The 25,937-nt window shown below is 33.3% G+C and overlaps 1 protein-coding gene across 1 annotated transcript in view; it reads left to right on the top strand.

Moving 5' to 3' along the window:
• The window catches only part of NES (nestin), a 34,688-nt gene extending 15,243 nt beyond the window's left edge, over positions 1–19,445 (top strand). The window contains exons 3-4 of the mRNA XM_053705251.1: positions 5,407–5,480; positions 7,816–19,445. Of these exons, the coding sequence (XP_053561226.1) occupies positions 5,407–5,480; positions 7,816–18,410 (10,669 nt within the window). The 3' untranslated portion in view covers positions 18,411–19,445. The remainder of the gene's footprint in view (positions 1–5,406; positions 5,481–7,815) is intronic.
• Positions 19,446–25,937: the final 6,492 nt, after the last annotated feature.

Raw genomic sequence — 25,937 nt, 5'->3', positions numbered from 1 at the left:
AATGCATACACAAACAAAAGCACAAAGACATAAACACAGACACCCACAGAAACACTCACAGGAGGTACAATTTCTGCACATTGCACCCTAAATCAACAGTGTGTGACATGCATGATAAAAAAATTGCAGAAATTAAGAGATCACTTTTTAAAGAATCATATTTGTAAATGTGCAAACAAAAATAATTCTGTGAATTCAAAATTGTACATTAATAATCTGGGTAGATGGCTAGATGAAGAAAAGTACTTTTGAAAGGTTGACATATGGTTTTTCCCCCCCATTTTCCCCAACCAAGAGCACCACTTCAAATATGACGTGCAAATGTTCCCATCTGTCAGCTGTACTTATGGATTTTGAAAATGCTGTACTCTATATGGTCTTGGTGGAATCATAAGCTGTGGTACTCAGTTTCATACCATTAGATCTGGTTAAATGCAGGATTTAAGCTTGTTTGTATGTATTTCAAAGTTAAGTCAGTTGTAGTGTAAACTGAACAGTGTTAAGCTAACCTGTCTCATTTCAAACACTGAGCAATCTTAGTTTGAGAGTATAACATTTTATGCAGATGTAGAAATATTAGACAAAATGCCTCCTTGCATCTGGAAAGTCCTTGCATAAAAGGGGCAGTAAATTGGAATGTAATTAATATATACACATATTAATAAAAAAAACTCATATCTGACAAAAGGGCACCTACCATTTGTGTATTGAGGAGGAAACATTTCTGCAGCATTGTCAAATAATCATAAAATGTGTTTTTATGGACCCCTGGCCCCACCATACAACTACTACCAGACTGAAGTTACAATCCAAAATTGCACAAAGAAATTAAAAACATTTACTAAGTAAGTCCTACCTCCTCTGCAAATGAAAGTGATCTGCCATCTGACTCAGACACACACTGTACAATCTTAAAGGGACATTAAACACTAAATACATGCTAGATAGAATGATGCATTCAAAGAAAAGATTAGTCCATGTATTTTTTAAAGTTTCATTAGTTGTTTAAAAATTGACAAAATAAGTGTAAATTTTTAGTGTCTATAAAACATTGGGAGCTGCCATGTTGTAACTTGTGTTACCTTCTCTGCTGTGGCCAATTAGGGTCAGTTATAAATAGGTTACTAGAGTGTGCAGCCAATGGTTGTGCTGGATTTAACAGTGTTCTGCACTTCCATTTCTAACAGGAACTGAAAAGCTCACAATTTCAGAATGGAATTACAGTCAAAGAGGACAAAATAAATAATGAAAGTATATTGCAGAGTTGTTTTATATATACAATTTATCATTTTATATTACCATCTCAAAGTGTTTAATGTCCCTTTAAGTGCCAAGTCTGTCTCACACTGTGCATAGTGGTTTAGTGCACACTCAGAAATCCTCTCAAATGCGAATGCTTTACTCTTTATAATAACATTTCCCACGCTCAATAGCACTCTGCTGTAGTACCCTCTGGTGGCTGACAAAATTAAAAAAAGAAATAGTTGTTCTTGCCTCATGGGGCCCCCTGGCCCATTGGGCCCCTGACAGGAGTCACCCCTGTCACCCCATGAAGGTGGCCCTGCGGCTCACATATTTTCAGGGTATTGTGCTTCTTTTCCTTTCTATCTTCAATGACAAATAAGAGCTGTACATGTACATATAGTAAAATTGTTATCTTCACAAATATTATGCAATTGCTTCAAATCCATTGCTAACAGACAGCAATGTATTAACTGTGACACAAATGAACCCCTCTTTCTTTGTATAGATTACAATAGAAAACTAGAAACTTCCCTGCAGGGAACAGTGATACGTGAAATCATGCAAGAGGCACATACAATGTCTTCTTAAAGATTAGTTGAGAAAAACAGGATCCCACCAAAACAAAACTTAATATGTGATTTGGAAAATGAAACTGAAAGAATGAAAATGTGCCTTCTTTTGTTTCATTCAACAAAACAACTGTATTCACATGAACGTATAAATGCTATTGCTTTTGTAAAAACTAAGTTCTCTTTTATTTCCCATTCCCTTTTTTTAAAACATTTCATCCATGGGAATTTGGTGGAGATCACTATTTTACTCAATAAAGGAGCTCCAAATCTTCGTTCTCTTATTTTTTTTCCAGATGGTTCCTCACAAAAGCAGGGCAAAAATTAGCATGACAATGGCTCCTATTGGGAACTTGAGATCTGCCATTGTGTCACTGGGCTGAGTCATGTCACAGCTGATAAATCTTTTGTGGACAAAAAAGTAGACATCTCAAGAACCTGCGTGTGTGTGTGTGTGGACTTAGAAGTGTTCAGTGTCATGAAAAAACACGAGGAATTGCTAGTACATTGCAACTATGTAAATTAGATAATTATGTTTAAAAAAGGGATATTGTAAATTGCAAATTATCACTGAAATAGCTAACAATACTGCATGTAAAGTTTAATTCTATTTTGTCTCTGTAAGAGTCTATTGTACCTTAAATATCTACAAAGTATTTATTTTTTTGTCTAGTTTTAAATCATTCGTTAATCACAGCAAACATAGTTTGTGCTTTTGTGAGTTGAATGAACAAGTAATCGCCATCAAATTATCTTTGTGCTTACTGAGTCAAAAAGAGACAAATTATTATACTCCCCCAGTACATATTTGCCGCTGAAGACAACTAATTAGATTTGGGGAAAACAAAACACAGTTTAAAAGATAGATAAGAAAACATTCCATTTTAATTACTCAAGCACATATCTGTGTATCCAGAAGATCATTTCAAATAACATCATTGGCATTTTTCATAGAGCTTAGATCATTATTATAATACAAATTGCTCTTCACAACTAAAAAAAAAAAGAGAAAATCTTATACAATGCAAAAGTCTAAAACAAAAATGTTATCTTTTTTAAGCTAGTCACTTAGGGCTAGATTACGAGTGGCGCACTAACTTTTGCGTGGAAGCGATATCGTGGTTTTAGCGCACAACAGAACTAGCGTGCATATAACGAGTTGAAAGTAAACACGTTTGCTTGAGTGCAATCGCAATTTACGCTTGTCAGGTTAGCTGGGGTAGGGGCAGAAAGAAAAGTTGCATTAAACACAACATAAATACACTTAAAAGTACAGTTACACTCATATAAACACTATGTGATAAAAAATATTTAAAAAGTTATAAGGACTCAAAGATATATGGTATAATGCAAATGAAAAAAAGAGCTGCAAAGGGCTTTAACATATATATGCATACATAGACATGTCTAAATATGTGTATGTATGCATATATATGTGTTTACATATGTATTTGTGTTTGACTGTAAATATTTAACATTCCAATGTTCTTCACTTACAGGATAATGTAATTTCTGTTGTAAATACATATATATATATATATACTTATACCTGCATTTATATTCTTATAGATATATAGGTATATATATATAACTGTATATATTACATTAACACTAATATATATATATATATATATATATATATATATATATATATATAATAATAAAAAGTACATTATTTTTTATGTGAACAACATTGGAATGTAAAATATGCATAACGTGCATCGTGGTTTGCAATTTAGGTCTCGGGTTAGCGCACATGAAGAATTGTTAACTTCAATGCGTGTTATTGAAATATTAAATATGAAAAAATATTAATAATTATTAAAAATTATTATACGTAAAAAAATATTGATATCTTCAATGGATTATTTAGAATTTTTAACAGTATGTATAATATTTTTTTAATAACTGTTATTAATATTTTTTAATATATTATACATTTAATATTTCAATAACACGCATTGAAGTTAGCAATTCTTTATGTGCGCTAACCTGATGCGTATTACGCATATTTTACATAGATTTTTTTTTTTACTTTTTATTGTTAAATATATACTTTTATATATATATCTGATTCTGTAAAATAGATATCTATACCTATATATCTATAGGAATAGATATACAATTATATATATATATATATATATATATATATATATATTATGAGAAAGGGCTAAAAATGTGTGTGTGTATGTATATATATAAGTGTATACATGTGTATTTATGAGTATATATATTGGTATGTGTGCTGATAAACATACACACAAATATACACAGGTATACACATACGTACTAAACATACACACACACACATATATATATATATATATATATATATACATATATATATACACACACATATTTAGACATACATATATATAATCTAGTAGAAAAAGTAGAATACCTTGCTACGGTTGTAGAGGATAAGCTCTGAAGTATAGATAGTACAAGTACTATCTGAGATAAATGGGAGACTAGTTTGAAAACTGATAGGAGGAGTAAGCAATAAAAAATAAGTGTGCGTGAGAGTCCATATATAAATTAGTCTAACACATCTTTGTATAAATACAGTCTATAAGATGCGTAGACCAAATCCTATAAATTTAAAAATTAAAAAATTATTTTCAAATATGCTTGAGTATTTTTGAGTCCCATATGAAGGAAATATTGTCTGTGCCGATAAGTTCTCAGAGAAAGTGGATATCCTCTTTTCTCAAATAAGATGTCCCAAAAGAAATTATGTACAAACATATTTTTTTTGAGAAATAGTGCTTCGGTCACTGAATGAAGGATTTGGACTTGGTACGTTCTATTTCATAAATCACAGACTCCCCTTTGAGATTTCTACTTACTATTTGTAACCTCAATCAATATGAGGTAAGTGCTGCGTGGCTAGTATGTAAGAAACTTCTCTTCCTCTGTTCCGGACCTCTGGAGTAAGTTAGCCTCGCCTTGTATTTGTTTGGGAAGAAAGAAAGAAAGAAAGGACAAAGTAATAGTGTAATATTGTCTGTATGAAAGATAAACAGACAGTAACACAATATTCCAATGCACTCACATTATACACCCTCAATGAAATATGAGGTAACCAAGGCACAAGATGAATATATGTATATTCGTTGATGTTTTTTTATCTGTTCAGTTTCACATTCAAAGTTCTCATGCAGTTTCAAAAATGATTAATATATTAAGTTCGTTAAAAAATAGTTATAACAAAGTAAATGAGGTTATAAAAGTCTTTGCAGTTCCAAAAGTAAGTCATTACGCGTTTCAAAGGTATCACAAACCTTTTTCGTCAGAGGAATTAAATATATATATATATTCATTTAGAACATTTCTTTAGATTGTCAACCAATTTGTACTACTTTCATCCATAGTAGATTAAATTTTACTTCACACATAGATTTGATGGTTTCATGATGGGTTCAACATGCTTGGGATCTTCATTTTTGCCAGAACACTGCATGATAAAACTAAGTCTATTTAATGTAAAATAATATAAAAGCCTTTTTTTCTATGTTAAAGAAAAATATTTTTGCTAACATTGACTCTGATTATAATATGGAATCTGCAAATTCTTTCTTTCCTTTAGATCCCTTCTAGAAGCTGAGAGTACAAGAATGTATACGCCAGTGAAGGATTACAAAATATCTAGCTCTTTCTATGGTAAGATATGTTTTTTTTGAATAGCATAACCAATCTGAACGATTTACTTACAGATATATAATAGGCAAACATTGCCCTGGACTTTGTTGTGCCCTATCTAAGTTTGTCTTTATTTTAATTTTTTTCTGCCTGTCCTCCATTCATCAGCTTTCAAGTACTTTGTTTTGGCCTTACCTTGTTTCTCATAAGTAGCTAGAGAGAGACAATTAGCAATCCAGCTAATGAGTCAAACTACCAAAAGGTCATGCTTCTCTTCTAAGATTTTTGTTTAATTTAAGCAAAGAGGTACATGTAAAATAATTCATGCTAGAAAGTTAAAATATTTGTTGGTGGATTATTTGGAGATGCTCATAAAAATAATTTAAAATTCCAATGCACCCTAATGGACTTCTTAGTATTTTAATTTAAACAAATCACGGTCTATGAGTTCCAATTACTACTGGTCGGGCGGACATGATTCACTACCGCAAATCATGTCCGCTGGACATCGTTTCCGCATTAAATGATGCAGAAGTATGGCACCAGCAATGCTTGTACAATGCCGACCCCTGCTTGCTGGCAGCCATTCGGCCGCTAGCGGGGGCTGTCAAACACCCGGATCGGGATGATTTCAATCAGCCATCTTTTATTTGGAGGATAGGTTAAGAAACAACTTAACTATTTTTTTTCATCTTCAAATTTTGTTTCATGGAATTATTGAATTTATATTTTTTACCTGTTTTCATGGGGCATTTTCTGTTTCTTTGCCAGGTTTTCACACTTCAATTAAATTAAATTATTTATGTGATCATTTACAATACTAATGATGTGTTCTGTATAGCATTTTAAACAGGCTTATTATAAAAAAGTATGATATTATTTATTGCATGCATGCAAATGAAATCATATTAACTGAGTAAATGAAAATACTGCATTCAAACTTATTAGTCATTGAGGATAAAATTTTAAATAATTGTCTGTCATTTCTTATGTATATACAGAAATATTTGAATATATAGTTAAAGGGACAGTCTAGTCCAAAATAAACTTTCATGATTCAGATAGAGAATTTTAAACAATTTTCCAATTTACTTTTATCACCAATTTTGCTTTGTTCTCTTGGTATTCTTAGTTGAAAGCTAAACCTAGAAGGTTCATATGCTAATTTCTAAGCCCTTGAAGGCCCCCTCTTCTCTCAGGGCATTTTGACCATTTTTAACCACCAGAGGGTGTTAGTTCATGTGTGTCATATAGATAACACTGTGCTCACGCACGTGGAGTTCCAGTGAGCCAGCTCTAATTGGCTAAAATGGATGTCTGTCAAAAGAACTGAAATAAGGGGGCAATTTGCAGAGGCTTAGCTAGAAGGTTATCACAGAGGTAAAAAGTGTATTTATATTACTGTGATGGTTATGCAAAACTAGGGAATGGGTAACAAAGCTATTATCTATCTTTTTAAACAATAATAATTCTGGTGTAGACTGTCCCTTTAATTTGTGTGAAATCTTTCACCAGACTAAAGTACCAGATTTTTTTAGAATCCAGGAGGTGCATACATATATTTAAATTTACAGCATTAATTGAGAATGTGGTGACATCTGTTTTAATTAGACATGTGCATTTCGTTTAGTTCCGAATCGAAATTCGGACAAATTTGTCAAATTTGGAGCTTCAGATCGATTTGAATTTCTGAATTACCCTAGCAATGAAACTAAACTAATCCCAATGCATTTGTAACGAATAAATCCGAATCAGTTCGGATTTATTCGTTACATTCCAATGGCCATGGACTTATCACAATTACACTAGTATTGTACAGTATATTAGGTCATATCACTTTGCTAGCTCTGTCAAGGGCACATTGGTACCTGTGAGGTTGGTACTTAGGTGGGATGTGCTGTGTATTACACTAGTATTATGTACTGTATATTAGGTTATATACCTCTGCTAGCTCTGTGCATATTGTGTAGCTGGTACCTGTGATGTTGGTACTTATGTTGATTCAGATGGGTTACACCTAATATACAGTACATAATACTAGTCTAATATACAGCACATCCCACCTAACACATACAAACTTCCGAATTTACAAATCAAATCCGAACCGAATAATTTTGAATACATCCGAATTTATTCAAATCCGAATGAATCCGAATTTAAATTGATCCGAAAACGAAATTCAAAAAAATCTGAATCGTTCCGAAGTCTAGTTTTAATAAATTATCACAAGAGATACAATTATTTTCACTGATAAGTACTTCTTTGTTAAACTTATTTTATTAATATGGTTTGCAATAAATATTTTGAAATCAACTGTTAATTGACTGAATTGCCTTATCTTTTATTTTTATGTTAGACTCAACACTGGAACAGAAGAATGCAAGAAAAAGACAGACTGAAAGTTCAAGAAAGCAAATGTCTAAGGAATACAGATTGAGTTCTAGCAAAAAGCAGGAGGAGGAGAGAAAGGAACTGTTATGGTCAACTCCAAATCGATTACTGAATGTAAAAAGTACTACTTTTAAGAATAAGACAAGTCCTGTTACCAAAGAGTTTCAGAAAGTTAGCTCTGTGCTTCAGTCTCAGGACTTAAAATATACCAAAGCATCAAATATTAAAGTTTTGCCATCAATAGAGAGCAATTTAAAAAAGCTTCCTCAAAATGAAGAAGTGTTAAACAAGAATAAAACAATTACCAACTCATATTACAAAGGTTCAACTAAAATAATTAGTGAAAAGACTGAAAGGAATGAAATTACCTCTGTCCCTGTTTTGCATCAAAACACTAGATCTGCAGACACTAAAGAATTTAATAAAATAGAGGTCCTAGATAATGGAAAGAGTAAGTCCAGTTCTCCAAATATAGAGGATGTACTGATTGCTCAGCTGGACAATACTCATTTGGAAACCACTGAGAAAATAGAACAACATACCTCCATCTCTGTTTTGCATCAAAATAATAGCTCTGCAGATACTAATGAACTGTATAAATATGAGGTATTGGATAGTTCCCCAAACATAGAGGATGAACTCGTTGTTAAATATGAGGTATTGGATAGTTCCCCAAACATAGAGGATGAACTCGTTGTTAAGATAGAAAATGATCATTCAGAATCCACCAAGGAGGTAAAAGAAAAACATATTGATGAACCTTCAGATTTTGTCCTGAGGGATGAAGACATTTCTGATATTCATAAGGGTTATGAGGAGAATATTGAAGAAAAATATGAAGAAGAAACAATCACTAAAGAGTTTCTTCACATTAAAGCACTGGAAGATGAGATAAGTAACATTATTAGTTTAGAAGAAACTTGTGAAAATGCTGAAAATGTTCTGAGTTCAAAACATTTAAATGAAGATATTATTAAAGATCGTGTGGTATCAGCAGTCATTCAAGATATTGCCTCAGAAATACCTATATCTGAAGTCACCATACAAGTGATAGAAAAAGATACCATAGGGGAAGAAGTGAATTACCAAAGGATGCATATTGAGAAACAAGAAGAATTGGATTATAAAGATGTTGAAATAACAGACAAAGAAGTTTCTCAAGAAGGAGCACAAGTTCTCACTATTGCTGAATTAAGTCCTGTGAATACAGTAGCTAATTTAGCAAGTTCTTCTGAAGTAGCAGAAATCAGTGTTTTGAAAGAAATCAGATGTTTTCAGACTAACACATATGAACACATGAAGATTGCAACATTTTCTACTGCCAATGATGAGATATCTGAAGTCATAATGAAAAGCTTGGGGAACTCTTTGGAAAATGAATTGCTGGTTGCTGCAAGTGCAGAATTTGAACCAAAAAGTGACAAAGAAAGTGACTCTGAATGTCAACTGTCATCTAATAGTCAACACCTTGTGGACAACATAAGTGATACATATGAAGCAAACAAAAAGACAGATGATGAAGAAGATGGCGTGTATCTATGCCAGAAAGAACAGAAACATGATGAGGTTGTTGAAGCCAGTTCAATGCAAATAAAAGAAGAGAGTAGACTTTTTGAAGATGAAGGGAGAAAAGAACTTAATATATGTGCTACTGAGGAAGTAAATAAAGTATTCCAGGACAATGGGTATAATACACAGTTGTTGCATGGTGAACAAGTTGCTAGCCATTTAAGTGATGCTAACCAGGATCAGGGCTTCGAACTTGATGCTGAAAGCATTCAGCAAAATCAGGAACAACATAAAAGTTTTGAGTTGAGTGAGAATGAAATGGATAATACAACAAATACAGTGCAGGAAATGCCTTTATCGTATGATGAAAGAAAACAAAGTCTAATTAAAGCTGACAATGAAGAACTTAAGGATAATGAACAGATCTATCAACAAATAAGCCATTCTGTTTTGTCTTTTCAACCAATTGGTGATGTAGAATTTGTCGTTTGTCAAATTGATGATAAACAAGATATTCAAGACTTAAATGATCTAGAGGAATATGAGCAACACAGTGATACAGAATATGTTGAAAGGATTCAGCAAAATCAGGAACATAACAGTTTTGAGTTGATTGAGGATGAACTGGATAATTCTAAATTAACAAATAAAGTACAAGAAATTCCTTTATCATACGATGAAGGAAAACAAGGACTAATTGTAACTGAACATGAAGAACTCAAATATGATGAACAAGCCATTCAACAAATAAGCCATTCTGTAGTGTCTTCTCAACCAATTGTTGATAAAGAATCTGTTATCCCTCAAATTGATGATAAACAAGATATTCAAGACATAAATAATGCAGAAGAATTTGAACATCACAGTGAAACAGAGCATGTTGAAAGCATTAAGAAAATTCAGGAACAGCATAAAAGTTTTGAGTTGAGTGAGGATGAACTGGATAGTACTAAGTTAACAAATATGGAACAGGAAACTCCTTTATCATATGATGAAGGAAAACAAGATATAATTGCAGCTGATAATGGAGAACTCAAGGATGATGAACAAGTCTTTCAACAAATAAGTAATTTCCTTGAGTTTTCTCAACCAACTGGTGATGTAGAATCAGTTGTCCATCAAATTGATGATAAACAAGATATTCAAGACATAAATGATGCAGAAAAAGATGAGTATCACAGTGATACAGAATATGTATACCAACAACATGAAAATGATAATATATGTCACTTGGATATTAAAAATAGCGAAGCAGAAGGTGAACTAACTTTCATTCTTGAAAAGGACAATATTCCTAAAGATGATGAAGAAAGCAAGTTGGGTGAGCCTGGCAATGTGGGAGAACTTAGAGAGGAAGAACACATCAAACCATCAGATACTATAGATGAAAACATTTTAAAAGAAGTTGATGATCAAAGTTCATATTTTTCAAAAAATGAGGTAGAACTGGTTAATAATTTAGAATTGGCAAGCGAAGAAAGAAATGCTAATTCTAGCACTGAAAGAGAGAATAATATTGAGACAGATGTGGAAAAATCAGAATTAGTTACTGAATTTGAAGAACAATATGTAAAGACAGAAAATAATTTACCCCTGACTTCAGAGCCCACCTCTGAAAATCAACCTCTGAAGGAGTGGGAAGAAAACAATGAGGGAGAACTTAGAAAGGAAGAACACAACGAACCATCAGATACTATAGATGAAAACATTTTAAAAGAAGGTGATGATCAAAGTTCATATTTTTCAGAGAATGAAGTAGAACTGGTTAATAAAATAGAACAGGCAAGCAAAGAAGAAAATACTAACTTTATAATTGAAAGTGAGAAAATTATTAAGATGGATTTGGAAAAATCAGAAATAATTATTGAAGAACCATATGCCATGACAGAAAATGATTTACCCCTAGAATTAGAACCTACCAATGAAGATCATGCTGATAAGGGGTGGGTAGAAGACAGTGCGGCAGACATTAAAGAAGAACTTAGCAGTGAATCAGCAGACACTATGAATGAAAAAAGTGATCCCATTTCATATGTCTCAGAAAATGAATTGGAACAGGTTAGTAATATAGAATTGGCAAACAAAGAACAAAATATTGATTCCAGCAGTGACAGTGAGAAAATTATTGAGACAGATTTGGAAAAATCAGAAATAGTTACTGAATTTGAAGAAGAATATGTAAAGACAGAAAATGATTCACTCCTGGCATCAGAGACTACCTCTGAAGGTCAACCTCTGAAGGAGGGGGAAGCAGACAATGTGGGAGAACTTAGAGAGGAAGAACACATCAAACCAGCAGATACTATAGATGAAAACATTTTAAAAGAAGGTGATGATCAAAGTTCATATTTTTCAAAAAACGAGGTAGAACTGGTTAATAATTTAGAATTGGCAAGCGAAGAAAGAAATGCTAATTCTAGCACTGAAAGAGAGAATAATATTGAGACAGATGTGGAAAAATCAGAATTAGTTACTGAATTTGAAGAACAATATGTAAAGACAGAAAATAATTTACCCCTGACTTCAGAGCCCACCTCTGAAAATCAACCTCTGAAGGAGTGGGAAGAAAACAATGAGGGAGAACTTAGAAAGGAAGAACACAACGAACCATCAGATACTATAGATGAAAACATTTTAAAAGAAGGTGATGATCAAAGTTCATATTTTTCAGAGAATGAAGTAGAACTGGTTAATAAAATAGAACAGGCAAGCAAAGAAGAAAATACTAACTTTATAATTGAAAGTGAGAAAATTATTAAGATGGATTTGGACAAATCAGAAATAATTATTGAAGAACCATATGCCATGACAGAAAATGATTTACCCCTAGAATTAGAACCTACCAATGAAGATCATGCTGATAAGGGGTGGGTAGAAGACAGTGCGGCAGACATTAAAGAAGAACTTAGCAGTGAATCAGCAGACACTATGAATGAAAAAAGTGATCCCATTTCATATGTCTCAGAAAATGAATTGGAACAGGTTAGTAATATAGAATTGGCAAACAAAGAACAAAATATTGATTCCAGCAGTGACATTGAGAAAATTATTGAGACAGATTTGGAAAAATCAGAAATAGTTACTGAATTTGAAGAAGAATATGTAAAGACAGAAAATGATTCACTCCTGGCATCAGAGACTACCTCTGAAGGTCAACCTCTGAAGGAGGGGGAAGCAGACAATGTGGGAGAACTTAGAGAGGAAGAACACATCAAACCATCAGATACTATAGATGAAAACATTTTAAAAGAAGGTGATGATCAAAGTTCATATTTTTCAAAAAACGAGGTAGAACTGGTTAATAATTTAGAATTGGCAAGCGAAGAAAGAAATGCTAATTCTAGCACTGAAAGAGAGAATAATATTGAGACAGATGTGGAAAAATCAGAATTAGTTACTGAATTTAAAGAACAATATGTAAAGACAGAAAATAATTTACTCCTGACTTCAGAGCCCACCTCTGAAAATCAACCTCTGAAGGAGTGGGAAGAAAACAATGAGGGAGAACTTAGAAAGGAAGAACACAACAAACCATCAGATACTATAGATGAAAACATTTTAAAAGAATGTGATGATCAAAGTTCATATTTTTCAGAGAATGAAGTAGAACTGGTTAATAAAATAGAACAGGCAAGCAAAGAAGAAAATACTAACTTTATAATTGAAAGTGAGAAAATTATTAAGATGGATTTGGAAAAATCAGAAATAATTATTGAAGAACCATATGCCATGACAGAAAATGATTTACCCCTAGAATTAGAACCTACCAATGAAGATCATGCTGATAAGGGGTGGGTAGAAGACAGTGCGGCAGACATTAAAGAAGAACTTAGCAGTGAATCAGCAGACACTATGAATGAAAAAAGTGATCCCATTTCATATGTCTCAGAAAATGAGTTGGAACAGGTTAGTAATATAGAATTGGCAAACAAAGAACAAAATATTGATTCCAGCAGTGACAGTGAGAAAATTATTGAGACAGATTTGGAAAAATCAGAAATAGTTACTGAATTTGAAGAAGAATATGTAAAGACAGAAAATGATTTACTCCTGGCATCAGAGACTACCTCTGAAGATCAACCGCTGAAGGAGGGGGAAGCAGACAATGTGGGAGAACTTAGAGAGGAAGAACACATCAAACCATCAGATACTATAGATGAAAACATTTTAAAAGAAGGTGATGATCAAAGTTCATATTTTTCAAAAAACGAGGTAGAACTGGTTAATAATTTAGAATTGGAAAGCGAAGAAAGAAATGCTAATTCTAGCACTGAAAGAGAGAATAATATTGAGACAGATGTGGAAAAATCAGAATTAGTTACTGAATTTAAAGAACAATATGTAAAGACAGAAAATAATTTTCCCCTGACTTCAGAGCCCACCTCAGAAAATCAACCTCTGAAGGAGTGGGAAGAAAACAATGAGGGAGAACTTAGAAAGGAAGAACACAACAAACCATCAGATACTATAGATGAAAACATTTTAAAAGAAGGTGATGATCAAAGTTCATATTTTTCAGAGAATGAAGTAGAACTGGTTAATAAAATAGAACAGGCAAGCAAAGAAGAAAATACTAACTTTATAATTGAAAGTGAGAAAATTATTAAGATGGATTTGGACAAATCAGAAATAATTATTGAAGAACCATATGCCATGACAGAAAATGATTTACCCCTAGAATTAGAACCCACCAATGAAGATCATGCTGATAAGGCGTGGGTAGAAGACAGTGCGGCAGACATTAAAGAAGAACTTAGCAGTGAATCAGCAGACACTATGAATGAAAAAAGTGATCCCATTTCATATGTCTCAGAGAATGCGTTGGAACAGGTTAGTAATATAGAATTGGCAAACAAAGAACAAAATATTGATTCCAGCAGTGACAGTGAGAAAATTATTGAGACAGATTTGGAAAAATCAGAAATAGTTACTGAATTTGAAGAAGAATATGTAAAGACAGAAAATGATTTACTCCTGGCATCAGAGACTACCTCTGAAGATCAACCGCTGAAGGAGGGGGAAGCAGACAATGTGGGAGAACTTAGAGAGGAAGAACACATCAAACCATCAGATACTATAGATGAAAACATTTTAAAAGAAGGTGATGATCAAAGTTCATATTTTTCAGAGAATGAAGTAGAACTGGTTAATAAAATAGAACAGGCAAGCAAAGAAGAAAATACTAACTTTATAATTGAAAGTGAGAAAATTATTAAGATGGATTTGGAAAAATCAGAAATAATTATTGAAGAACCATATGCCATGACAGAAAATGATTTACCCCTAGAATTAGAACCTACCAATGAAGATCATGCTGATAAGGCGTGGGTAGAAGACAGTGTGGCAGACATTAAAGAAGAACTTAGCAGTGAATCAGCAGACACTATGAATGAAAAAAGTGATCCCATTTCATATGTCTCAGAAAATGCGTTGGAACAGGTTAGTAATATAGAATTGGCAAACAAAGAACAAAATATTGATTCCAGCAGTGACAGTGAGAAAATTATTGAGACAGATTTGGAAAAATCAGAAATAGTTACTGAATTTGAAGAAGAATATGTAAAGACAGAAAATGATTTACTCTTGGCATCAGAGACTACCTCTGAAGATCAACCGCTGAAGGAGGGGGAAGCAGACAATGTGGGAGAACTTAGAGAGGAAGAACACATCAAACCATCAGATACTATAGATGAAAACATTTTAAAAGAAGGTGATGATCAAAGTTCATATTTTTCAAAAAACGAGGTAGAACTGGTTAATAATTTAGAAAATAATTTACCCCTGACTTCAGAGCCCACCTCTGAAAAACAACCTCTAAAGGAGTGGGAAGAAAACAATGAGGGAGAACTTAGAAAGGAAGAACACAACAAACCATCAGATACTATAGATGAAAACATTTTAAAAGAAGGTGATGATCAAAGTTCATATTTTTCAGAAAATGAGGTAGAAGTTGTTAATAATATAGAATTGGCAAGCAAAGAAAGAAATGCTAATTTTATCACTGAAAGTGAGACTATTGAGACAGATTTGGAAAAATCAGAAATAGTTACTGAATTTGAAGAACAATATGTAAAGACAGAAAATGATTTCCTCCTGGCATCAGAGCCCACCAATGAAGATCAACCTCTAAAGGAGTGGGAAGAAGACAATGTGGGAGAACTTAGAAAGGAAGAACTCATCAAACCATCAGACACCATCGATGAAAACATTTTAAAAGAAGGTGATGAACAAAGTTCATATTTTTTGGAAAATGAGGTAGAACTGGTTAATAATATAGAATTGGCAAGTGAAAAAAGAAATGCTAATTTTATCACTGAAAGTGAGACTATTGAGACAGATTTGGAAAAATCAGAAATAGTTACTGAATTTGAAGAACAGTATGTAAAGACAGAAAATAATTTCCTCCTGGCATCAGAGCCCACCAATGAAGATCAACCTCTAAAGGAGGGGGAAGAAGACAATGTGGGAGAACTTAGAAAGGAAGAACACATCCAACCATCAGACACTATAGATGAAAACATTTTAAAAGAAAGTGATGAACAAAGTTCATATTTTGCAGAAAATGAGGTAGAACTGGTTAATAATATAGAATTGGCAAGCAAAGTAAGAAATGCTAATTCTGGCACTGAAAGTGAGAATAATCATGAGACAGATTTGGAAAAATCAGAAATAGGTACTGAATTTGAAGAAAAATATGTAAAGACAGAAAATGATTTCCTCCTGGCATCAGAGCCCACCTCTGAAGATCAACCTCTGACGGAGTGGGAAGAAGACCATGTGGGAGAACTTAGAAAGGAAGAACACATCCAACCATCAGACACTATAGATGAAAACATTTTAAAAGAAAGTGATGAACAAAGTTCATATTTTTCCGAAAATGAGGTAGAACTGGTTAATAATATCGAATTGGCAAGCAAAGAAAGAAATGCTAATTCTGGCACTGGAAGTGAGAATAATCATGAGACAGATTTGGAAAAATCAGAAATAGTTACTGAATTTGAAGAACAATATGTAAAGACAGAAAATGATTCACTTCTGGCATCAGAGCCAACAAAAGAAAAAGCTGTTCAGGAGTGGGAAGGAAACAATGAGGCAGAACATAAGGAAAAAACTATCAGTGAATCAGCAGATAATGAGTTAGAACTGGTTAGTAAAAAAGATCTGGAAATTGAAGAGCAAAATACTAATTCCAGTACTGTAAGTGAGAAAAATGTGATAGATGTTGAAAAATCAGAAATCATTACTAAATCAGATGAAAAACAATATGTTAAATCAGAAAATGACTTACACTTGGCATTAGAACCCACTACTGAAGATCTAGTTTATAAGGAGTGGAGAGAAGACAATGCAGCAGAACTTAAGGAAGAACATAGCAATGAATTAGCAGACACTTTAAATGAAAACATTTTAAAAGAATTTATTGATTCCAGTTCATCATTTTCAGAAAATGAGGCAGAACTGGTTAGTAACATAGAATTAGCGAGTGAATTAAAAAATACTAATTCCAGCCCTGAAAGTGAAAAAAATAATGAAATAGCCGATTATGAAGAAAAATATGCTGAGTCAGAAAATAATTTACCCCTGGCAACAGAATTCACTGTTCAAAATCATGCAGACAACGATCAAGAAGTTGTAGAATTTAAAGAAGAACATAGCAGCAAAATTAGGATTATTGAATTGTCAGCTGAGGATCTTACTGAGATCAATGTACACCATTTAGACTATGAACATAAGACTAATATCTTAGAATTTTCAGCTGAAGTGAATTTGGTTGAAGAGCAGAGTGAATTTGAAGATTCTTCAGTAAACCCTGAAAGTAGCAAAACAGAAAATGAAATCTCAGAATCTGAAGAATCTGCTAACTCACAAGAAGATATCTCATTTTCATCTCAAAAGACTGCAGACTTTGAAATAAGCAAAGATTATCAGTTAGAGCAAACATTGCCTGACACAACACCTTTGCCTAACCTTGAAGATGAATTTGGAGATTTGACTGTAGAACAGGCAGAATTACCATTGGATACTCCTCTTAATGATAAGGACACCAACGTATTTCAGAATAAAGATAGCTTTGTAGAAAGCCTAACTGAAGACAATGCAACTACCATTTTAAACCAGGAGTCAAGCTTTTCTGATGACTCTTATTCAAATGAGTCAAAAGAAGACACCTTTGATGGTCAGGTCACGGAAAACCTTGCATCCGAGCAAGAAGTGGAAGAATCCAGTAATTCAACTACTAAAGCTGATGTAGATATAAATGAAGTTGTAGAGATCATTGAAAAAAGTAATGTGATCCATGGAAACAAAGATGAATCTGTAGATAATGGCTTAAACAATATAGAACATTTTGATCCAGAAACACAAAAATTACTTTTTGATAAAAATGTAACAACAGGAGAAACACAGGCCGAGCTGAAGCAATCAAAGGTTGTGGATACAGACAATGAATACTCGTTGTCTTTAGCTGAAGACTCTCCAAATACAGCACAAATTAGCGATGCTTCTGAAAATGATAGAAACAGCATAATTGAGGACAACAATGTTAATAGGGGTCTAGAAGAGTCTGAAATTACAAAGTTAGAAAGTTATAAAGAGATACAGGATGAGGAAAAATTATTCAATGTAGAATCCCCCTCTGCTTCTAGTGTAACAAAACAAACAGATTCAAGTGAAAATCCATTATCTGATTCAGATAAGAAGGGAGATCACATTAGAAACACTCAATGTGAATTACTTAATAGAAAAGACACACATGAAAAAGAAGCAGCTGAACAATCTGAGCATCCTATCAAAGAAAATAGAATAGAAAATGATATAAGTGCAGAAAAAGTAAATGGATTTCATGAAAATAAAACTGTAAATGATGAGCTTAATTTATCAGACAACATATTAAGTACTCATATAAATGGTGAACAAAGTGGATTATTACATTCAAATGAGAACACTTTTGAGAACCTTGAAGGTGAGATTGCAGATTCTTACACAGAGACTGAAGAGCATCCTATTCTTAAATTTGGTGTGTCACAGTCGAAAAGTGAGGGACTTTTCTAGTCATTGCTTGCAACCTCTGTATCTGAAGAAGGTGCCAGAATAGATTGAAGTTCAACTTCTAGCCTCAGATATCAAGAAAATTGATACTCATGAAAATGATGAGGACTTTCGTGAAAACAAATCTGCCAAGATGATTCAAAATCTCTACCCTGAAAAGTAATTTTGATGGTCAATCTCAAATGGTTGCCAGCATAATGTCTTCTTTGCAAGGTGAAAGTATAATCCAAGAAGATACTACACATGAAAGCATTACAGACATGAAAGTTCAAAACGAAGGTTCATGGTCATCTAGTGATAAGTAACTGAAGGGACTTATGTCTAAGTATAAATAAAAAATACTATTTTTCTGGCAAACATATTTTAATACCTTAGTCACTCAGAAGCAAAAAGATCAAGAACAAGCCAGGGAAATCAGTTTCAAGATTTAATAGTTCATAAGAGAGAGTGGTATATTTTTTGTAAAACATTCTTAATGTTTTTATAAATTTATATATTTCTATAGTTCAATCCAACCCAACAAAATAAATGGTTCAAAATATTTTTCAGGAATGAATATATCAAATATTGAAAAAACTAAAACATGTCAGTTTTAAGTGAGTTTCTTGTATGGTACTTATTTTCACTTGGGAATTTAGAAAGACTATTTTAATCTTTTGTTGATGACTGAACTCAAATTACTGTCACAGACAACACTTTTTTAATCATAAAGGTAGTAAGTTGTCTTCTTTATGCTAGAATAAACAAAATGTATTTTAGAAGTCAAACAGTTAAAATCTCATAGAAACATAACCTTGGATAATAAATCAATCAACTGCCACCTTAACCTGTCCACTTAAAATGTCATTGTAACAATTCAGACTCTGAGCCTACTTAATAATTTTTATGATTTTTTTTTTATTTTCAGAATATGTTTATGGCTTTCTGTTCTTTTGTTTTATTCGTTATTTATTAAACTGTTGTTAAAAGAGGATTATACTTGTAATGTATGCATCAAAAGCATGTTTTAAACATTAAAAACTTTTTTTGCATTAAAAATGGGTTCTCTAAAAATTGAATGTTATCGACCACAAGCAAGAGTGTCTGAACAGACTTGGACCTTTTTCTGTGAAGCATTGAAATGGAGAAAATGTCTTCAAGACGAGTAAAAATCTTTAATACTTTAATTGAATTCAGATGGCAGGTACCTTCTGAAAATATATCCTGCTTATTTTTTTTTATTTTATGGATCACAGTGGAAATACATATTGGCCTAATTGGAATGCAATCAATAGCACAGTGTGTGTTATCTTCTGCACAATCTAATGCAAATAATAAATCACAGTCTGGTATGATAGGTGGATGGTTAAAAATATTAAGCGAAGCATATTACGTGGTAAGTTAAAGGGATACTAAACCCAATTTTTTTTTTTTTAATGATTCAGATAAAGCATTCAATTTTACGCAACTTTCTAATTTACTCCTATTATAAATTATCTCTTGCTATCTTTATTAAAAAAGCAGTAATATGAAGCTTAGGAGCTGACCCATTTTTGGTTCAGAACTTAGGTTACACTTGCTTATTGGTTAGCCAAATGTAGCCACCAATTAGCAAGCGCTATCCAGGGTGCTGACCCTAAAATGGGCCGGCTACTAAGCTTTACATTCCTGCTTTTTAAGTAATGATAGCAAGAGAGCGAAGAAAAATTGATGAGGAGTAAATTAGAAAGTTGCTTAAAATTGCATGCTCTATCTGAACCATGAAAGAAAAAAATTTGGTTTAGTATCCCTTTAAGTGTTGCCCTCATGCTCAATCAAACATGCTGTGTTAATATATTTGCTCTTTTGGAGACCTGAAATAAATTATTATCACATGTTAGTTTACATAATAAAACACAAAGGGGCATATGTATGAAGGTCTGGCGGACCTGATCCGACAGTGCGGATCAGGTCCGTCAGACCTCGCTGAATACGGCGAGCAATACGCTCGCCGTATTCAGCATTGCACCAGCAGCTCACAAGAGCTGCTGGTGCAACGCCGCCCCCTGCAGACTCGCAGCCAATAGGCCGCCAGCAAGGGGGTGTCAGTCAACCCGATCGTACTCGATCGGGTTGTATTGTGGCAATGTCTGTCCGCCTGCTCAGAGCAGGCAGACAGGGTTATGGAGCAGCGGTCTTTGTGACCACTGCTTCATAACTGCTGTTTCTGGCGAGACTGCAGGCTCGCCAGAAACACGGGGCATCAAGCTCCATTCGGAGCTCGATACATATGCCCCAAAGTACTTTAATGAAATAAAGAATATAAGATATGTTTAGATCTAATACTAAGGAAACAAAATGAAAGGAAGGTTTTGTAGCAGAATTAAATGGATATGCTATATTACAAGGGCATGACTGGGAATGGATCAAAAATGTAGTATGTGAGAGAATTAATGCACACGCACTATTATACATGCAGATGTTATTGTGCATTAGACTATTGTTCGAGCAATAAAATATAACTTTTGACTATTAAAGCAAAAAGGGAAAGGGCATTGCCCGCAAGCGACGTTAACACACCACGGCGCTAACATTTTTTGCACTCTATTGTAATCTAGACCATTATGTTTTTGTTACTTATAACCACTTATATTAGCTAAAAATAGGAATGCCAAGGGGGTCAGTTTGGCAGTACAAAAATAAAAATACCTTAGTTTTAATTACATTCTTTACTATTTTCAGTGTTGCTAAGCAGGAGAAAAGTAAACTAGGAGTTATTTTACCTGAACGTTTGTTAGTTTAGCTATAATACCAGAACACTGTCATCCCTTGTGTTAATATTATTATTTACAAGCCAGAAAATGTTACTTAGAGGCATTGGGATCGTGTTCCGGAAAAGTATTTTTATGGCTACACTGTCAGAACAAAATGGAACGGTTGGGGTACGTTTGTGTAGACTTAGGGTACAACTGCTGTGGTTGTACCCTCAATAGATCATAATTACACTTTGAGGAACTAAATATGTACCATTTAGCGGTAAATAAGGTACAAATATGTTTCCAACTGTCAAAGGGTCCATATCTGTGCCATTCCCCCCAAAAAGGTACAATCATCTGCAAGTCCATATAATTTGTGCACCTCAATTATTAATTGAACACATAACTGGCAGTCACCAAAAATGAATTCAACATACATGTTGTACAGCAAAATAATGTAAGGAGTATGAAACTAATTTTTTTTCTTTCCTCATTCAGATGCAGCAAGCAATTTTAAACAACTTTCTAATTTACTTATATTATCTAATTTGCTTCTTTCTCTTGATATCCATTGTTGAAAAGCATATCTAAATAGGCTCAGCAGCTGCTGATTGGTGGCTGCACATTTCACTATGCACTATTTCTTCAACAAAGGATACCTAAAGCATAAAGCACATTATGTTATAGAAGTAAATTGGAATATTGTTTAAAATTGCATTCATGATTCTCTACCTGAATCATGAAAGAAAAATTTTGGGTTTAGTGTCCGTTTAATGTTCAATTGTTGTTGGTAATATGCAAGAGGTGGGAAAAGCAATAAAAAATACTTAATAACCCATTTCCTCAATGATACTGTGTTGCTGGTTTTAAATAGCACACAAGCACTTAAAGGGACAGTCTAGTCCAAAAAAAACTTTCATGATTCAGATAGGGCATGTAATTTTAAACAATTTTCCAATTTACTTTTATCACCAATTTTTCTTTGTTCTCTTGGTATTCTTAGTTGAAAGCTTAACCTAGGAGGTTCATATGCTAATTTCTTAGACCTTGAAGTCCGCGTCTTAAGAATGCATTTTAACAGCTTTTTCACCACTAGAGGGTGTTAGTTCATGTTTTTCATATAGATAACACTGTGCTCGTGCACGTGAAGTTACCTGGGAGCCATCACTGATTGGCTAAACTGCAAGTCTGTCAAAGAACTGAAATAAAGGGGCAGTCTGCAGAAGTTTAGATACAAGATAATCACAGAGGTAAAAAATATATAAATATAACTGTGTTGGTTATGCAAAACTAGGGAATGGGTAAAAAAAGTGATTATCTATCTTTTAAAACAATAACAATTCTGGTGTAGACTGTCCCTTTAACATTGTAATGTTTATATTTAGAGTATCAAGATGATAACTCTTAAAGATAAAGCAAATGAATTAACTAAAATTGCAGAGACAATTTTTCATTTTAAACTCTATAAAATAAACAAGAGCTATTTAAGAACCTGTTTTGTTTTTTTGAATCACCCTTCCTTTTGTTAGAGTTATATTTTTATTATTATTTTGTTTTCTTTATGTTTTCTATATATTTTTGTTTTATGTGGCATATCACCCTAAGTATAATGGGGTATTGTTAGAGTCTAGTACAGAGTGAAATAAACCATGGTGAGTAGCTCCTTTTGGAACTGGTTGTTTATCCTCGGACTTTGAGGAATTCCTGTAGCAGCCTTAGGACCAGCTGTTTGGCAACTGTAACCAAACTTAGAAAACTGCAGTGTGGCTGTTGTAATACGGTCTGAAAAAGTACACATTAAATGAATTCATATTTGAATATTATATAATAAATTTGATGGAACAGCATTTTAATATGCTGTGTTGAGGACAAATGTGCCCTCATGAGGTACAAAGGGCTTGTCACTGGGACAGTACCCTTAAAAGGCCAAATTTTCACCATTGTTTAAGGGTACATTATGGTACCATAGCACTAATGTCCAATCTAGTCACCAAAGGTACATATTTGCCTTTGAAAGGTAAAATCTGAAAGGGTACCAATATGTACCCATGTTAAAGGGTACAACGGGTGTACCTTTGAGGGTACTGCCCCAGTGACAAGTTGTTGTACCATCAAAGGTACCATTTTTGCACATTTTTTCTGACAGTGTAGAGAAATGTATTGCGCTGAATGGGATTTAAACATACAACTTAATATTGTTAAAGGGACATTCAGCATTTTCAGTATTGTAAAATGATTAACACAGTTATTTTGTGTCAACAGTTTACAGGTTTTTACAAATCAAAAGCAGTTCAGATATACACCTTTTTGAAAGTTCTGGTGGAATCCATGTTCATGGTCTTGCAGTGGTTAATGAGGGACATATGTAAATGAGTTTGTGCTCTGAGCTAACCAATCATAGTGTAGAATTTTGCAGGGCTCAGGTAATGTCACTATACTTATGGTATATGATGGAGACACACCAGCCTTTCAGGAGGGAGAGGAGCAAGCACACTTTTCAGGTATTTTACAGCAGGCAACACAAAACAATGTATACTGAAATGTTGTCACTTTTTTATTAACACATGTTATGTTTATTTAATGTCCAATTAACAAAATTCCCATATCTCTCACTTTGGGTTAGATTACGATTAACTGTTTCACACGAACAATAAGGGATTTATTGCAGCTATTTGCACGTGTTGGAAGTAGCGTGCATATTACGAGATGAAAATCAACGTGTTCACTTGAGCGCAATTTAATTTAACGCCCCCGGGATTGCACAACTTCAGAGCTCTGGTTAATTGTTACACTCGACAAAAAAATTGTACAAATAAACATCAAAATGACATTTAGGGACTGATTTATTAAGGCCCGTATTCAGCTTTATGCAGTGGAAACAAGAGTTAAGCTGCTCCTTAACTTGTTCGCCATCCTCTGAGGCGGCGGACAGCAATCAGCCCGATCGGATACGGGTTGATTAACACTTCCTGCTAGCAGTCGATTGGCAGCGAATCGGCAGGGGGCGGTATTGCAAAAGCATTTCACAAGGAATGTTTGTGCAATGATAAATACCGACAGCGTATGCTACAGCGGATCATGTCCGTCCTAACATGATAAATTGGCCCCTTAAAGTACAGTTACACTCATAATAACACAGTCTAATAAAAAAATTTTTTTTTTTAAATTGCGTTAAAAAGTTATAAGGGCTCAAAGATATGAGGACTCAGGTGTTAGAAAAGAAAGGTCTGCAAAGGGCTTTAACATAGATATACATACGTATATATGTCTAAATTTGCATATATATATATATATGTGTGTGTGTGTACATATGTATTTATAGGTGTATATATGTATTTACAGACATATATTCACATATAAACATATAAATACATATGCATACACATATAGACATATATATTAGTGTATTGGAGCCCTTTGCAGTCAAGTAGCTGAAAAAAATTTAACTGTGTTTGCATAATTATGTGTAAATATTTCACATTCCAATGTTATTCACCTAGGAGAGTATTTATAATTAGATATTCCTATATATATCCTATATATATTTATATATATCTATAACTACATATAATCATATTTATATATAGGAATAGATATTTATTTTGCCTAAAAATCATATATATATATATTTATAAATAGAACATGTTATTCTATGTGAAGAACAGTGGAATGTGAAATATTAATATTTTAGGACGGGTTAGTGCAGTTGAGAAAACGTGAATAAAATATCAGCTCCTCTGGATAAAAACCCTAGAGACCCTTCAAAAGCAGAAAATGTGTCTCAATTGTGCTTTCACACAAGGTTCACATCTGCCTTTTATGCCTTTAAATATGTGACTAAGTTATAGATGAAAAGTTATGCCATTATAAGCCTTCTTTACAATGTAATAAATGTAATTCAATTTATTTTACTGACCTGTTTTATTTGTATTATTTTTATTTATTTTCTGTATTTACTCATTAATATATCTTTTATAATGTATTCATAGAATTATACTCTATTTTGAAGTCAGTGATACAAGTATTGGTAAGCTAGATGGTCCTGGTAATTATTTACCTCAATTTAAAAATCAATATTTTAGTGCAATTGGCTTTTGGATCTATATTATTACATATCACAAATAATGTAATACCCCTAGGGTAACAACAAGACCCTATCATTATTATTAATTTTTTTGGGGTTGTAAATTTTTTTCATTATTCAGATATATCATGCAAATTTAAGCAACTTTCTAGTTTACTCCTATTATAACTTTTTTCATTCTCTTGCTATCTTTATTTGAAAAAGCAGGAATGTAAGCATAGGAGTCGGCCCATTTTTGGTTCAGCGTCTGGGTAGCGCTTGCTGATTAATGACTACATTGAGAACATAAAACTTCAAATGGGGTGTGTGATCTTACTGAATTCTTTTTTTTAAGGTGAGTAAAGATAAAGTTGCGTAAATGCAAATTTGAAACCCGTATGTAAAAGGGTGTGAAAATCTGTCTTTTAAGTTTGGTGAATGTTTTAAGAGATTCACTGTTGAGGACTTAATAGATTGGGACATGGGTGGGTTTCCCTTCTATAAATATGCCTTTTTAATATTAATGTTGAGGGTATCAATAGTTTTTGTTACTCAAGAGAGGTTTTAGAAAGAGATGTGACCGTAGGAAAGGAAGGCTATTTAGAATCAAGTTATCCTAAACCAACAAAGTTTCAGCTATCAAGGGATTAGAGGTCATTGTGTTGCATCTATCCTTTTTAGTTACCCATCATTGGGCACCCAGGTTATTTACTTTTGATCCCTGAAGTTCAATCCAATTTTGTTGTGCAAGGG

This window comes from Bombina bombina, chromosome 1, assembly GCF_027579735.1.
Source record: "Bombina bombina isolate aBomBom1 chromosome 1, aBomBom1.pri, whole genome shotgun sequence".
Lineage (NCBI taxonomy): Eukaryota > Metazoa > Chordata > Amphibia > Anura > Bombinatoridae > Bombina > Bombina bombina.
This window is presented reverse-complemented; position numbering and strand designations above follow the sequence as displayed.